General features: G+C 35.1%; 1 protein-coding gene and 1 long non-coding RNA gene across 2 annotated transcripts; one reads left to right on the top strand and one right to left on the bottom strand.

Annotated features, from left to right (window-relative positions):
• Positions 1-113: 113 nt before the first annotated feature.
• Positions 114-2,113, bottom strand: LOC149741788 (uncharacterized). The gene is made up of 2 exons (XR_016386489.1): positions 1,434-2,113; positions 114-726 (listed from the first exon to the last, which is right to left on the bottom strand). It is a non-coding gene; the product is annotated as an uncharacterized LOC149741788 (long non-coding RNA).
• Positions 2,114-4,459: 2,346 nt separating this feature from the next.
• LOC149741787 (splicing factor 3B subunit 1-like) lies at positions 4,460-17,828 on the top strand. The gene is made up of 22 exons (XM_089892251.1): positions 4,460-4,750; positions 7,926-8,024; positions 8,208-8,387; positions 8,731-8,846; positions 8,975-9,623; positions 9,775-9,985; positions 10,291-10,481; positions 10,626-10,733; positions 11,067-11,269; positions 11,338-11,449; positions 11,797-11,919; positions 12,014-12,129; positions 12,350-12,503; positions 13,335-13,493; positions 13,956-14,048; positions 14,485-14,655; positions 14,750-14,969; positions 15,784-15,971; positions 16,165-16,410; positions 16,585-16,821; positions 17,000-17,095; positions 17,407-17,828. Exons 1-22 carry the CDS (start codon positions 4,526-4,528, stop codon positions 17,539-17,541), a joined length of 4,032 nt encoding a protein of 1,343 aa, XP_089748377.1. The 5' UTR covers positions 4,460-4,525; the 3' UTR covers positions 17,542-17,828.
• Positions 17,829-18,104: the final 276 nt, after the last annotated feature.

Genomic DNA, 18,104 nt, shown 5'->3' with positions numbered 1-18,104 from the left:
CTTTTCTATAGAAATTGTCCCAGACCCTTACAAATTTTATGCTTAAATACAATATAACTACATAAACAAAATATATATGTCACAAAGAAGAAGCATTTATTATATCAAATCCGAAAAAAGTCCCTTTGAACATCAATGTAATAACACTTTATTTTCTAGTTTTTCGCACCCCCCTTCCGAGTGTTACACAACCCACAAAATTTATACATGTAGACTTGTATGAGGATTAGGTGATTGTTAAAGAATACAGTCATGTAAATACGTTTTGTACGATTTCCTGTAACATGCGTTAAGTTGTAAATCCACACTAGTTAACCTTGTCGTCGCTTTATCCTCGCGTGGCCGAAAACGACAGTCGTTATCACACGGGTTTAACACCTCGTGCCAGCTTACGAGTTACCAAGTATGTTACTTTGTGGGTAATTATTTGGGGGGGGGGATTTTTTCTTTTTTTTATATATGGTTGATAATTTGGACAACCCATTAGTGACCACTGGGTTGGAGCAATTGTCGTTAGGTGTCTTGCTGAAGGACACATACGCCCACAATGGTAGCACCGACGAGCCTTGAACTCATTACCTAATGGTTACAGGCAGGCGCGCTAACCACTACGCCACGGCGCCGGACAAAGAGCACGGTAGTGTTTATATAAATCCCTTTTCGTCGAACAGTTTTGAGAATCGTTGTGACGATTCCTTATCTTAGCAACAAGTGTCCTCCCAAACTCTGAGACAAGAATATGTATTATGATTTGATATTAATCAAAAGAATAAAGAATATTTTAGATAAATGAGAAAATATTGAGATAAGTGCGGAAAAATCGCCAAATATAAGACCACTACGTGCTCAACAAGAACAACGGTTCGACGAAAAAAGATCTATATGACCATTGACCATTGACCACTAATGTCCTCAGTGACGTGCTCAATAAAAAAGAATAGAACGCGCATCTCCAACGTTGGTAAAGCAGAGAGCTGATACACTCTCTTTCTTTGCGAGGCCGTCCCGTTCACTATTGTAGTCAATTAAATCCCACGCGTTTTATGTAGTTTTTGTTTCTGTTTCGCTTAATTTAAGTTCATTGGGAAAAATAACTATTTCAAAATATATATATTTCTAACAAAGCGTTTGCTTGAACGTTTTTAATTAAATTTATTAAATAATGAGTTTTTCTAAACAAGCGTTAAATTGTAAGCGTTAACGGTTAACCTACCAAATAAAAAAGTGGCCTAATAAACTTGAATGGTTCGTGTAGTTTTTAAAATAAACAGCTAAAACCTCCTAAAACCACTGTGCGCCTATCTTTTAATGTAGACCAAGCGAAATGAGGACGGAGTTGGTGGTCACGTTAATAGAAAAAGCATAAATATTAGCATTGTTAAATAATGAAGTGTTGTATTATCTTATTAAACTATGATAATAATATCATTTACCCTGTATATTATGTCTATGATCTATATTATCTAGCAACTTCATATCATCCGTTATTGCTAACTTAATTTTTTTTTCTCTCGTGTCGTTTGTTGGTCGTTTTTAAAGGAAGATGTTAGCTTGTCAGGTGGTAAATCGCAGTCATTTTGATTGTTATTTGTATATGCATTTACGGTCTAAGTCTGTAATATAATAAACCTTACAAATAACTTAAACTGTAAGTAAATTGTTTTTTCAAACATGTGTCTACACAAAGTATTGCAGTAGTGTCGCCTCGATATTACTGCCGCCGGTGACCAGTGAAAATTTTGGTCTCAAAATGTTCCTTACATCTCCCTGATACTTGCTGTATATTTGTTCAAAAAACTGGTTTTCTATCAAGAATTTAAAAATGGGCCGTGTTTCTCCACTTATATGACTTATTTGGAGTATAAAATGGTTTCCTCCAGTTTCCCTTCTTCCTTCCTTTTAGCAAAGTTATTTTTTCTCCATCCCTTCTTTCCCACTTTTTTGTATTCGGTTTTTCTCCGTTTCTTCATTCCTCCTCCCTTCTTTTAGTGTTGTGACTGTTGTCCTGCTGCGTCACTGTATTTTCCACTCTAGCTGCATGAATTAAACAGGGTTAGATTATTTTGGAGGTTGCGGCGCGATTGTAATACCCCCCAGATTGGAAAGTTTGCAAACTGCGCAGAGATTTTTTTGTTGATGGTAATTGTGCGAACTAACCATTTTTCGCGCGGATCGTCTGATTCTTGAAACTTAATTGTTACCGTCTTACACCACTTAATTTACAAGTAAACTATCAAAGCAAACACAGTAGAACTTTTTCTTACATTCTTTTACGCAACGATTATAACAGACGTCTTTGTGTGTTCGTGACGCTGTCGGCCAACGTGTGTATATGCTAGAGGAAATGTTATTTTAAGTTATAAACCAGTGGTTCCCAAACTGTGGAACGCAAAGGTCTCCCAGGTGGTACACGAGCACCTTATTAAGTTCACACCAAACGATCGCAACTGATCTTTTAGTGATTGTTATAAGCATTAGTTTAATTCACATTAATTACGTTAAGCGTGACATTTCATGCTATATTCCCTACTACAGTGGTTTCCAACTTTTTCAAACCTAGGTGTTGCTTTATGTGCGTACAAAGTATTTTTGCAAGTCTATCTTTACTAATGCGCATACGTGTTTGCAAATATCTAACCTGTTTTTCAAGCACTTGTAGGCTGAATAATCTAGGGGGACAATCACTAGGTAATACTGCCGCTGGTGACCAGTGAAAATTTTGGTTTCAAAATGTTTCTTACGTCTCCCTGATACCCGCTGTATAATTTTTTAAAGAAAAAACTCAGGCGTTCTTGTCGAATACTAACTTTGAAAATGTGCAAAAACATGCTGCGTCACCGTAGTTCGCCTGACTTGCGTATGGTTAACGATATATTACGTCACAACAGCGAATGTTACGTCACTGTAGTGACATATTACGAACGTTACAGCACGTTATAATCTTGTTTTTCGCACTGTTTTATGCTAGGGAAAACCCCAAGCCCCAACCCTTAACACAACCCTAACCTTTACTTTTAACCCCCAACCCATAAATCCACAAAAAAACTAACAAATTACGTAATCTGTAACGTTGATATCAAAAGTGGTAATTCACATTCTATGACGTAATAATCTAACCTTTGTTTAATCCATGACGGCTTGTGTGGAAAATACGGTGACGCAGCACGATTTCGTTTTTTCAAAGTTAATTTTCGACACGAACGCCCGAGTTTTTTCCAAAAAAAATTATACAGCGGGTATCAGGGAGACGTAAGGAACATTTTGAGACCAAAATTTTCACTGGTCACCAGCGGCAGTATTACCCAATCACTATTATGATCCAAATAATCAACGTGTGAATTGCTATCATGTAGTAATCACTTGCCAGGTCAAACAATCGCTATTATGATGCAATGAATCCAGGTGTGGATCCCTACTGTTTCGTAATAAATATGCTGTTTGACTGAGGAAAACATTGTAAATATACAGCAGTGCTACTTCTGGAACATGTTTAGGTTGTTTATTACCCCGTGTTGCCCTGTTTAATTCGCAAGTTACATATATTTTACATGCAGCTTTAAAAAAGGCTGTGCCAAGTTTGTAGTGCGAATTCCCGCCGAAAAAATACTTATGCGTGCGGTTTCTTATTTCACTATTTAAGATTAGTTGTTCATGAGCCTTCAGTAGTTTAGTAGATGGTACGAGAATGCTGCATGGACATAAAAGTGGTACGCGAGTAGGGAAAGTTGGCAAACACTGCTTTAAATGTAGATGAATATGTGATTTTTTATGAGCAAATGTAAGAGCAAGGAGCAACGCTATCAGTAAATTGGAACCAACAGAAATTGGAATATCATTTTATAAAGTATCGTTCCGAGTTTCATTACGTCACTTTTCACTAGAATAAATTCACAACGATTGCTTTCACATTCCTCCATATTGTAATATTATGAAACGTCATAATTAATAGTTTCCTTGCAATAGGACAAGTTAAGTAACAATTAAATGAAAAATTGTTTCAATTCCGAGCGAAAGAATGTAATATTGAAAGCAACACGTGTGTGTGTGTCTAGGCACTTTCTGGCAGCATGCTCGTCTGCGGAAAAGAGGGCTGTCATGACAGCAAAACAGCCCCCCTGGTTGGAATAGAATATGTTACAAATTTTGTTATTTGTTAAGGAGGTAACAGGCGTTACAGTCTTACAGATTATGTTGTTTGTTAGGGGATTAGGCCATTAGGGTTTTTACTACCACAAAATTATTTTATGTTAACTGTTGCACCAGTTTTTATTATTTTAAAGATTTTCAGCCTGCCGTCAATGAAGAACATTCTCGGTCAGTCGGGCTTTTTATTTTGCCAACTTATGAAATATCTGGCACTTTTTACACAGCTGCTGTTAAACAGTTAAAATGCTATAAAAATAGGTATAGCAATATATCTTGCAATTATTAAAGTATGTATATATTTACATTTTTTCAGAACTTTTCTTGCTTTGTAACAGCAGGGGTTTACCTTACTTGCTGTAGTGCATGGAATATTTTCAATATGGCCACCCGTGAAGATTATGTTTCTGAAATTGAGGCAATACAAAAAAAGAAAGAACTTATAATAAACGAACGTCCAGCAGCTGATGTGGATGATGATGAGAATAAAGAAGAATCAGCGGAAAAAGTTAAATTAGGGGAAGGAGGTTTTTATGATCAAGAAATCTATGGCGGTTCAAAGAGCAAGTTTGCTGGTTATGTCACTTCCATTGCTCCAAATGAACAAGTGAGTTTACCTTAGTTTTTCATTACCACTTTGGGACCATATCTATGTGTGAAGTAGAGTTTGACCGAAATTGCTTTTTTCTGATACTGATATTTTAAGAATTTCAGTTGTTATTTTCATGCAGCTAAAAAGCTTGATTAATTAAAAACTAAAAATTTGATAGGATTGATGAAATCAAACTACAGGCTTAATTATTATTAATAAGTTATTACTGAACTTGTAATTATCTAATTAGAGGACAGGGGGAATTTTAGAGGATTGGTTATACGGGTATAGTTGCATAAAAGTTAAATATACAGGGTTGCAAAATTACCCCTTTTTTGGTGATAATGTCACCGTCCGGATCGCCCGATTAGGAAGACGCATGCGGTAGCATACATTCCACACCTAACAAAGGAAGCAATCGTTGTGAATTTATTCTCATGAAAAATGATGTAATGGAACTCCGGTTCTCGTGCGGTGCCAACAAACGATGTTTTTTGGCCTCTTTCCAAGCTCGACCCAGGACGATACTTAGTAATATCATATTACAATCTCTGCTGGTTCCAATTTACTGCTAGCGTCGCTCTTCGCTATTATATTTGCATCAATTAAAATTCACAGAACTGCGATTTACCTGCATTTAAACTAATCATCAGAAATAAAAATTATACACAAACTACAGATCGTATGGCAGCGAATAAAACGCGATTATTTTCCAACAATCTCGTTTGTGATGTAACAATCAAAATGGTTTATCAAAGGTATTCCGACATAAATATTCGTTACATTATCCACGATGGACATGTGTAAAACTTGTGTTTCATTTATTAAAAAGACGTTTCTAATTTAGTATAAACAATGTGATATTGGTCCTTATTTACCGCATAAAGTAGAACAGTGGACAGATATATTAGTGTGCAGGACCAATATCTAAAGTGTTTATATCGCGTCAGAGATAACAAAGTTTTTTTATCTGTATGACAGACCCTTTTTGAATGCGCTTTTTAATTAAATTTTTTTTATTAAAAATTATGAAACAAGACATCTCTTTAACCGCAAACCATGTGTTCTGTAGTATTTTGATTAGCGACGCTTTGACTGAATAGGAATGCATTCTCGTATGCCTTTCTCCTTAATAACGTCATAGGTGTTTCGGCTCGGGCTCGTGCCGAGCTTTTCGTTGAAGCTCGGCATTCGGCGAACCCGAGCTTTTACAACTTCAGCACATCCATAATATATATATATATATATATATTTAGCTTACTGAAAGTCAGTCTATATGTTTCACCACTTTTTAAGCCACTGATTGAACACAAAATTAATCACTAAATTTATAATAAAAGTACTTAGTAAACAAAAAGTTTGTTCCAATGTAAACTTAAAATATTTCTGTTTTATTAAACCTCATCACAAAAATGTAGTGTGTTAAGATATGACCCTAATTGTGGAAACAAAAAATGCATAACTTTTTTGTGGAAAACAAAGCCATGGTTCTTAGTTTGCTGTTAAAGTATCTAACCAGGATTGTAAAAGTTGTAAATCCGGACGGTGATCGTTTAATTTTATTGAAAATCCGGACGTAATATGTTTTACGTGCGTCTGTCACCCAAGCTACCAAATCTTGTTATAAAGCGTATTACTGAATATCACCACGACACCACAGTCTAGTACGGGCGCCTGTGCGATAAAAACCGTTGTTAAAGCTGCGATCTAATGTTTTATGTTAGTCGCGTGTTCGTAATAATCAGCTAACGAAGTCGTTCGAGTAACAAACATTGCCGTGCTGCAATTTGACATTTTGCGCTTAATTATTACGTCACATGTCTTATTGCAACATAACTATTAACTATGACGTTTCATTACGTAACAATCGAAAGGAATGCCCACTGCCCAACGAACCACGAGATCGAAACATCGTGTATGAGCGTCACATTTTTATGCTCTGCGCCGCCGTAGGAAATAAAGAAAGACGCATGCGGTAGCATACATTCTACACCTAACAAACGAAGCAATCGTTGTGAATTTATTCTCGTGACAAGTGACGTAATGAAACTCTGGTTCTCGTGCGGTGCCAACGAACGATGTTTTTTGGCTTCTGTCCAAGCTCGGCCGGGAAGATACTTTGTAATATCATATTACAATTTGCGTTGGTTCCAATTTACTGATAGCGTCGCTCCTTGCTCTTATATTTGCACCAATTAAAATTCACATAAACGCAATTTACCTGCATTTATTAAAGTTTAAACTATTCTTGGTTGCTTGCTTAAAATTATATCGGGAATAAAACAATTATATGAAATATAGAAGCACATAAACCACAATTGTTTTCTAAAATTTTATTAGTTTATCAAAGGTATTATGACGTAATCATCGTTACATTTTTAATCCACGATAAACGTGCGTAAAACTTTTCATTTGTTTCTACCGATTTAGATACGTGGTTTTAATAAATGTAATATCATTTTAAATTCACCACATAATGGTTCCATGTGACATGATTTGTGACAAAATTAGTATAGTAGGTGTTAGGAAAATGCATTTTTTTTAATGTTTGCACGAACCGTTTCGTCATTTTAGCTATTCGCCGTGTTCTCGCAATGTAACCGATGCGGTTAAAATAGAGCGCACGTTTATGTCGTCAATAATTACGGAACAAAGAAACCAAAGAGTATATTGTCGGCCGAACGTAAAGATGTTCCAAAACGTTTTCTTCCGAAGTCCCACAAATGCAACGAACATTTTTTTAACAATTTATAGTTTCATAAAATGGTTATTAAACTTCAAAGAAAATGTATAATGATGTCATTAAGTGGAATGTTATATTCCATAATTTGATTTAAATCTAATGAATTCGAAATTCTGCATTGTGCATCTCTAGTTCTGCCACCTTATACATTTAAACTAGAGTGGCATGCTATCTATTCATTCCTATTGCAACCACATCTGTAAAACTCAGAGGGAACACTGTTCCTTCAACTTTTATTTCGGGCTGTGCTACTGGTTCCCCAAGCGATTTACATGTCCGAGATTCTGAATGCAGGAGTTTTGCAACTAATCAAACTTTGCAGTTTTAGGTTTACCCAATAATATGCAGTTTTTATAACCATGAATATGATGAAACCTCTCCTTATTTTTTGTCGCTGCACCACTGATCATCTGGTATTTAACTTTAAAAATATTGATTGTGTTTTAGGAAGATGATGATGAGGAAGAAGTTGTTACCACAGCAAGTTTACTCGGTAAACGACAAACATACACTGCTCCAGTAGCATTACTAAATGACATTCCACAGGTTTGTTTATCTTTTATTCATCATTTATTTGCAATACATAGTTTTTTAAATATTACAATATTCCTATTTCAATATAAAATCTTCCACTAACTCCTCAGAACCCTCATTTATGTTCTGTATAAGTTTACTTATCATTAAATATATCAGTTTGCCTAGTTTACAGTGTTCTAAGTTTCTCTGTAGGGCCAAGACATCGATCCATTTGCTGACACCAGGTCTAAGCCAATCATGCACAGAGAGGATCAGTATCGACAACAACGGTTGCATCGAACTATTTCTCCAGAACGAAGTGATCCATTTGCCGATGGAGGGAAAACACCGGACCCAAAACTGGCTCAGTATCGAGATGTGATGAAGCATCAGGTGCATTAGCTTGAAACATTTTAAGGATATGAAATTAAATAAATGAATTAATGTAACTTGCTTTACCCACAAATGGCGGAAAAATGACAGTTGTTGTAACATAGGGTTTCATACATCTCTTTCCAGTTTATGAGTAACCATTACTTGTGGGGGATTGTTTTTTTTTGTATTTTTCCTTAAGCTAATATTTTGGACAACCCATTAGTAACCACTGGGTTGGAGCAATTGTTGTTAGTGTCTTTTTCATGGACACATACGCCCACAATAGTAGCAGCTACTTGAGTTAGAGGCACGCGCGCCAGCACTCAGCCCCGGTGAGTTAAACTTTTCTTTTATATTTTAGAGTTTAAATAAAGAAGAAAGAGAGATTCGAACTAAAATAACTGAAAAGATGAATTCAGGTGACATGCATGTCAATGGAGCTTCTAAAGCGGCTCAGGCTGCAGCTAAAAAGCGCAGGTAACAATGCTATTGCCTATTACTAGATTTGTTTCCAAACCCTTGATGTATAGTCAGTCTGGTTTTATGTGATTGCTTAAAAAAGAAAAAGAAATATATATATTTGTATTGCTTTTATATTTCACTAGATGGGATGAGACCCCTACAGTCTCTGGCACAACACCGAAGAAAAGAATGACCTGGGACCAAGCAGAAACACCATCACATACTCCTGGGTTAAATAGATGGGAGGAAACACCTGGTCGGCTTAAAGGGGGTGAAACTCCAGGGGCTGCTGTAACTCCTGGTCCCGGTACTCGAGCATGGGCTGAAACCCCAGGTCACGCTACTCCTGGTGCAATGACCCCAGGTCGTACACCAGCTGTTGGGCAAACTCCTGCAGGTGGTACTCCAAGCACCCGTAAAAACAGATGGGATGAAACACCAAAAACGGAGAGAGAAACACCCGGTCGTTCAATGGGTTGGGCCGAGACACCAGGCAGAACAGATCGTGCAGAAGATAGTGTACGTGATACTCCTGGTGCAAGTAAACGAAAATCTAGATGGGATTTAACTCCTGCAGCGGCAACACCTGGTAATCAAACACCGTCAGCCACTCCAGTCTTCACTCCTGGTGGGACTCCTTCTTCTTTCACTCCTAAGTCAGCCATGGGAACCCCGAGTGGCACACCTTCGATGTATACTCCGTCTGGAGTTACTCCTGTTGGAGTAAAAGCAATGGGTATGGCTACACCAAGTGCAAACCAACTCATGTCGATGACACCAGAGCAGCTACAAGTCAGTTTATTTTTATTGCATTATTGTTAAAACTGTACAGTCATTTAATGTTACTATTTATAAAGTTGATGTAAAGATTTATACTAGTTATGTTAATCATTTAATAAATTTTGTTCAAAGTTTTGTTCAAAAAACAAAGTGGTATATTCAGGCATGGAGGTGGGAGAGAGAAATCGATGAACGGAATCGTCCTCTCACTGATGATGAACTTGACACAATGTTTCCTGAGGGATATAAAGTTCTACCCCCACCCAGTGGATATATGCCAATCCGAACACCTGGTAGAAAAGTAACAGCAACTCCGACACCAATGGGTGGAAGTACAGGGTTTCATATTCAAGTAGAGGATAAATCAATGAAAGGCAAGTAGTAAAACGCTACATATATTGCTTTGTTGATATATTTTATTTAATTGACGTAATATTTAAAATACATATATATATGTAAAGCTATATATTGGTTTTTTAAATTTAAGAGATGAACCAATTTTATTGGAATATATAGTTTAGGTTGTTTATGGGCCTTAAAAACTATTTTTTTTTAAATTCAAAATGGGTTTTAATATTAAAATACCTATGCTGCAAAATACCTATACTGCACAAACATTGTCTGTATGCCATGCTAAAATATGAATAAATCTTTAAAATTTATAATCTTTACTCAACAGGCATCACAGATCAACCAAGCGGTAATTTACCATTTCTTAAACCGGATGATATTCAATATTTCGATAAGTTGCTTGTGGAAGTTGATGAAGAGACATTGTCTCCTGAAGAACAAAAAGAAAGAAAAATAATGAAGTTGTTGTTGAAAATTAAGAATGGAACTCCACCGATGAGGAAGAGTGCTTTAAGACAGGTAAGCTAATCAGGTGAAGTGCGGTGTGTTGCAGAATTAACTTTTTCAGACTAACTGTGAGTCTGTGACCATTTTGAACAACATATTGGGTGTAAAGTTTCTGGTTTTAATTTTGTTTCACAAACCATATTTCTATGTAAATAGGTAACAGACAAAGCTCGAGAGTTTGGTGCAGGACCCCTGTTCAACCAGATTCTACCTTTGCTAATGTCTCCAACATTAGAAGATCAGGAGAGGCACTTACTGGTCAAGGTATATTGTTGGGTTGTTTAATTTAAAAACAATACCTATTTTGGAAAAAAATACTTATTTTTAAACACTTTATCATGAATTACACTACACAGCTTACTACAACACGTGGGCATAATATCTTTCTTATGTATATATTTTGCAAAATCACTATTTGTTGCTTGAAACTGAATTGTAATTTGTAAAGTTCATATTTAACTTTTAACTGATTTGCATTGTATGGTTTTAGTTAAATCATATTTGTTTTCATTGTTCATGTTCAAAACAAATTAATGATACATTTCCCATTCAATAGCACCGAATTAGACAATTCTTAACTCACAACATAACTTTCAGGTGATTGATCGAATATTGTATAAACTCGATGACTTGGTTCGACCTTATGTTCATAAGATACTTGTAGTTATTGAACCTTTACTGATTGATGAAGATTATTATGCTCGTGTCGAAGGTAGAGAAATCATTTCAAACCTTGCAAAGGCAGCCGGTCTTGCAACTATGATTTCTGTCATGAGACCTGATATTGACAATATGGATGAGTAAGTTTCAAGTGTTTAATATTGTAACAGCTGTTACAAAGTTAGTTGAATTATTAAATCTTTTATAGATATGTGAGAAATACAACAGCACGTGCATTTGCTGTTGTAGCATCAGCATTGGGTATTCCTTCATTGTTGCCATTTCTTAAAGCTGTTTGTCGAAGCAAGAAATCTTGGCAGGTATGGGTTACATATTGTAGATCAAGCTCTGTCTCCATGCCAACGTCATTAAGGAGAAATGTGCAAGCAAACACGTCCTTGTGAGGCGCTGCTTATTAAACAGAACATAAAAGTTTCACATTGCCAATTGTTACCTAGAGACAAAAACAGAGAGCAAAAACATAGAGCAAAAACAAATAAAAAATAATTGAACATACAGCTAAAAAATGTTAATGTTTTTTGCTCTTGCTTGATACACTATAACAGTTGCATGTGCACTCAAATTAATTATAAGCCGATCATTAAACATTTGGCTTGACACAGACCATTCGTTTGTATTCATATATGGTAATATATTTATTACACAGGCTCGTCATACTGGTATCAAAATAACCCAGCAAATAGCCATCCTAATGGGTTGTGCCATTCTTCCTCATCTTAAAAATCTTGTAGAAACCATTGAATCTGGGTTGGAAGATGAACAACAAAAGGTTAAAGATTTTTCCTTTTAATTTTTTTCTTGTTTTTGTATTTCTTCGCACTATTGGCTTGTTTTACTCAACATTTTTCTCGCCATCTTGACAGGTACGCACAATTACTGCCCTCGCTTTGGCTGCTCTTGCCGAAGCAGCAACGCCGTATGGTATTGAATCGTTTGATAGTGTATTGAAACCTTTATGGAAGGGTATACGAACACACAGGTAACTTTTTCATAAATTAATTAATTATACATAGGCTGAAATTAGAATTTTCCATGAAGCTAAAAAAAATGATTTCGGGAGCAAAATGCTGTAGCTCACATTCCACTAACTAAGTTTCATATGCTTTTGTTTACAATATATTTGAAACCATATTTAAAAAAAAAGTTATTGTTATTGAATTGTAAATATCTCCACAATATTGTACGAATGTTTTTAACAGAGGAAAGGGTCTTGCTGCTTTTTTGAAAGCGATCGGTTACCTTATCCCACTTATGGATGCTGAGTATGCAAATTACTACACAAGAGAAGTGATGTTGATTCTCATCCGGGAATTTCAATCTCCAGATGAAGAAATGAAAAAAATTGTGCTAAAGGTAAGCTCATGTAATGCTAGGCGTTATGCAGAAAAGTTGAAAATATTAAACTCTGTCGCAAGACGATGTTGAAGGGGATTGTATTTTGCATCGCATTAAGAATTAGGCTCGATTTCTTTTATTTTTCGCTCTTCATAATAGAAAGAATAATAGATGAAGTTTCTGGTACCTAAAGACTGGTTGCGTTTGCGTATAGTTCTTATCATTAACAGTAGGGCTGTGGAAAAGTTAACGGTTAACCGGTTAACCGATCCTATTCGGTTAACCGCCAACGAAAAGTTCAAGTAGTTAACCGAACTATGACGTCATAGGGCATAAACGTATATCAATATCTGTCTTATTTACACGAAAGGCACGTGTTCGTGTTCGTTGATTGTTATTTTGCAATACCGCAGGCTAACTAGTTTTGCAACATTATATTGGTGTAATACACAACTTAAATGTTTTCCTCAGCCAAGCAGCGTGTTTATTACGAAAAAGCAGGCATTCACACGTGGATTCATTGCATCATAATAGCGACTGTTTGACCTGGCAATTGATTACGTCATAATTGCAATTCACACGTTGATTATTTAGACGGCAGGTGCTTTAAAACAGGTTTCAATATGAATAAGAAAGCATTACTTTAACGTTAAGAACGTTTGCCCGTATATTGCAAGCATAGTCCATACGTACGTCGTAAAGTTGCCTTTAAATTCGCGAAAGAAAAGCGATAAACAAGACGCTTTTATTAGGATTACACTTGTATCGGTTAACCGGTTAACCGGTTAAACAAAAATAGGGAAAATCCACAGCCCTAATTAACAGTGTTTCCTATCTATTTTCTTTCAGGTAGTAAAGCAGTGTTGCGCAACTGATGGTGTTGAATCTCCCTACATTAAAGCGGAGATTCTTCCGTCATTTTTTAAGCATTTCTGGCAACATCGCATGGCATTAGATCGAAGAAATTACCGCCAGCTTGTCGACACAACAGTTGAAATTGCAAATAAGGTTAATTGCTTACTGAATTTAACGGGGACATTATGATAACTAATCCCAAATTAGCTGCTAATATATTGTTAAAATGTTTGCATCAGCTAAAAGCTGTATAAAGGAAACTAAAGTTATATTTTATGGTTGATGTACAGACAGACTTCTTAACTGATTCTATAATTCTAAAGTTTTTGTTTAGAAAACATTTTTTGGGTTGGTTAATTGTGTTTTAACCAGTGACATTGAAATCTTTGTCACTTAGATTGCATATCTATCTTTTACAATAGGAAACAATGACCTAGTTTAGTTATTTACTTTTTGTGATATCTTAAAAACAGATGTTTTTTCCTTTAAATGTGGAAAACTGAAATTTCAGCTCAGATAGAACTGCGTGCCCCAATTATAAAATTTGAGTTTGGTTCCTCTTTCACCATGGGAACATATCATGTGCTAGGATTTAACATTTTGTTTGGTAATTAGGTTGGAGCTCATGTTATCGTGCAACGAATTGTTGATGATTTGAAAGATGAAAATGAACAATACAGGAAGATGGTGATGGAAACCATTGATAAGGTGGTTCATATGTTAATGTTACTGTTCTCACTATTCTGTTAATTTTTATCTTTAAATCCAGTTGTCACATTGTTACGTTTTCCATCCTATGTTATTATATTATTTTTAGCAACTCCTTTCTGTGATTGTTTTTTAAATAATAACATATGTTTGTGTTTCACCTAAAAAGTTTTGGAAAAATAATCATATTTTGTCATTATAACAGTGTATATTTAAAAATCCATTTAATATTTTTAAGATTTAAATTATAAATGTGTTAATGTTTCACTATCTCCTGATATATATATCTGTTATTTGGAGTTGGCGAGAAATAAGTAGGCCTTTTGTGTTACAAGTGTAGATTCCTGTTTATTACATACAGAGGTATCGCCAAAATTACCATCTGTTGAGGATTATTGTACAAAGATTAACCAAATAAATGTTTCAACTTTGATAGATCTTGGCAAATCAAGGAGCTGCAGAAATTGATCATCGATTAGAAGAACAACTTATCGATGGAATACTTTATGCTTTCCAAGAGCAAACTACAGAAGATGTTGTTATGTTGAATGGATTTGGAACTGTGGTTAATACACTCGGAAAAAGAGTAAAGGCTTATCTGCCCCAGGTACAAAAATACAGCGGTTGTACTCTCAAACAAACATATAATAATTGTAAATTTTAATACCGCCTTGCAATGCTAACATGTATATTTTTGTTAGATCTGTGGTACTGTTCTGTGGAGGTTGAACAACAAAGCTGCGAAAGTTCGTCAGCAAGCTGCTGATCTTATTTCACGCATCTCTGTTGTGATGTTGGCTTGCCAGGAAGAGAAGTTGATGGGTCACTTGGGTGTCGTGCTGTATGAATATCTTGGTGAAGAATATCCAGAAGTATTAGGCTCGATTCTTGGGGCTCTTAAATCTATTGTAAATGTTATTGGTAAGATTTTAGATATTTATTTGTGTAATTAAAATTATGTCAAAACATAAACGACATGTATTATATCTCCTATTAAATGTGAGATTCTTTTTTTACATTTTTAAAATTTTCACCAGGTTTTACTTAATTGAACTTTGCAAGCATAAATATATGTATAGGGAAAATGGCACCAAAGTGTTAGTGATTAATCTTATGTTATTAAATATTTTAGTAACAAATAGAGATATAAAAATATGATATATAACAAACTTGATCAGTATCCAGAAGCCTTTGTTTTGATGTATGATTTGTAAAATAATCTGTATTATAAAAAAATTACAAAAACCTTTGATATGTTAATTTCAAACCACCTACTAATTTCTGTAGGAACATAATTTATTAGGTTTAGTGAATTTACTAACTTTTGGGCCAACAACCAACAATAAACACAAATTTAATAATTTAATAACCAAAATCTTTAAAAGTCTCTTTAAATCATCCGTTAAAGGTTTAACAAAAAAAAAAAGAAAATACAAACAAAAAACTGGAATCAAACTCTTGATTAACAAACTTATACTTACATGCCAAAATAGTTTACAGACTTTGGAAAAAAATTAGAATAGAATTTTCATAGAATTTCATAGACATAGAATTTTCAAATACGTTAACATTGTATTGCTAAAACGAAAGGCAACTGCTTTCCTTTTGAATAAGACCAAATTTAGTACCATGCGTTAAAAAATAACCCCACTAGCACTACCCACAATTAGGTCATTTGTGGTATGATTGACGAGGAAACCGACCAAAGGATAAAAAGTAAATCTATATTTTTCAGGCATGCACAAGATGACGCCTCCCATCAAAGATCTTTTACCGCGGCTTACTCCAATTCTTAAGAACAGACATGAGAAAGTGCAAGAAAATTGTATTGACTTGGTTGGTCGTATTGCTGACAGGGGAGCAGAGTATGTTAGTGCGCGAGAGTGGATGAGAATTTGCTTTGAACTACTCGAGTTGCTAAAAGTATGTTTTTTCATCCTTCAGTAAAAATAATGGTTGTTTTAAAATCCAGTAACATCCGTCTTTCCGTCTAAGATACAGTAAGCGTAAGTATATTAGCAATCAGTAACCAACTTAACTGTTGGATTTCAAATAACCAACAAATATATTACAGTTAATAATCTTTGCTAATAAGTAACCATACTATATAATACAGGCCCACAAGAAATCAATTCGTCGTGCAGCGGTGAACACTTTTGGTTACATCGCGAAAGCAATCGGGCCACACGATGTCCTCGCAACACTTCTAAACAACTTGAAAGTACAGGAACGACAGAATCGTGTTTGTACAACTGTTGCCATCGCTATTGTAGCAGAAACCTGCTCTCCATTCACAGTTTTACCTGCGCTAATGAATGAGTACAGGGTACCCGAGCTAAATGTCCAGAATGGGGTTCTTAAGGTTTGTTCAAACTTCAATCTAGTTGTATCTTTGAACATTTTGCTAAATTTTACTTATGTAGTGAACAAAGTGTCTATACGTTCTGCTTACATCTGTTACGCATTTTTAGGATTAATTGTCTGAATCCTATATTAACTGGTTTGTTCCAACATTGATGGAGTTTTATTCATGCAGGCGATGTCATTCCTGTTTGAATACATTGGTGAAATGAGCAAAGATTACATCTATGCTGTTGTTCCTCTCTTCGAAGACGCGTTGATGGAGCGTGATCTTGTTCATCGACAGATTGCATCGTCTGCCATCGGACACATGGCTCTTGGTGTTTATGGATTTGGTTGTGAAGATGCGCTGAACCATCTACTTAACTATGTGTGGCCAAACATATTTGAAACATCTCCTCATGTTATTCAAGTGAGATCTTATTTGTTTATTTTAATTTTTTTTCTTTAATAAACATTACCTAATATAAATTGTATGAATATGGCTTAGTAAAGAATGCAAAGCTTGTTTTGACTTTGTTTAACTTTTTTAACTGCATCTGACACTGAATTATTAGCTATATAACTTTGTAATCTATATAAACAAACAGGCGGTGATGTCAGCTATTGATGGAATTAGATTATCACTCGGCCCCAATCGTTTGCTTCAATATTGCTTGCAAGGATTGTTTCATCCAGCACGAAAGGTTTGTTTATTCTGGCTGTTTACTTTTGCTGAAATGTAGTTTTGGTTAGATGTCAAGCATATACGGATACCATTCGTTTTGTATCTGAATGCTCGCCTAGTAATTAAAGAATGAAAACTTTAAAATCCGATGCTGCTTCGTAAGTAACGAAAAAGGCAACAACACAAGAAGTTGCGTAATATCATGATACAGGACGCTTGTGTTGTAACTCTAAGTTGAGCGCTGCACAAAGGCAAATAAGTGATCATAAAATCATGATAAAATATGCTCCATCTAATCGAAAAATTTAAACCATTGTTATTAACGTTCAGGTTCGAGACGTTTATTGGAAAATATACAACGGCATCTACATTGGATCACAAGATAGTCTTGTTCCAGCATATCCAAGAATTTACAACGATGACAAAAACCAATACATTCGTTATGAACTTGACTATATTATATAGTCAAGTTCAATTTGTAAAAAAAAATGTACAAACAAAATTCGTTTACTACCACACCAACCTATCAAGTTCAAAAGTATGGATGAAAATTAGGAATCTCTTGCACAAAGTTGTCACCATAGAAGTTTGTGCCTGAAAATTTTGTAAATGATGTTTCAGCGTATTTCTGATAGTGATAAAAAAAATAATTACCATATTTTAAACGTAAAATAATGTGAAAATTGTTAATTTGCAGCGCTGTTATACCGGCAATCGTAAAAATGTGGCGGAATAAACTGTATATACTCAAAGCTTTTAATTCATTTTCCGTTTCACAGTCAGCCGAATTACTACGTTGCTGTATCAGTGTTAGTTACTGTGATTTTGTTTCCCAATAAGAACGAACGCGATAGTTTCTTCAGTTAAGCTTACTTACTGTTTTAAAAATTAAGATTTTTTGCACATCGTCTTTGTAAAACCAGTGGTTTAATTATTAATATTCGATATAAAATTGTGACGCAGACTTTTTCTTGTGGTGCCGGATAATCTATTTTAACTTAATTAAACCTAGAGTTGGACCTACGTAA

Source organism: Ciona robusta, chromosome 1, assembly GCF_009617815.1.
Source record: "Ciona robusta chromosome 1, ASM961781v2".
Taxonomy (NCBI): Eukaryota; Metazoa; Chordata; class Ascidiacea; order Phlebobranchia; family Cionidae; genus Ciona; species Ciona robusta.
This window is presented reverse-complemented; position numbering and strand designations above follow the sequence as displayed.

Excerpts from the sequence above, each read along its gene's own strand:
- LOC149741787 (XM_089892251.1), top strand. The coding sequence starts at position 4,526 with ATGGCCACCCGTGAAGATTATGTTTCTGAAATTGAGGCAATACAAAAA. Across the intron at positions 12,504-13,334 it reads TGAAAAAAATTGTGCTAAAG|GTAGTAAAGCAGTGTTGCGC; the intron begins GTAAGCTCATGT and ends ATTTTCTTTCAG. Across the intron at positions 16,411-16,584 it reads TCCAGAATGGGGTTCTTAAG|GCGATGTCATTCCTGTTTGA; the intron begins GTTTGTTCAAAC and ends TTATTCATGCAG.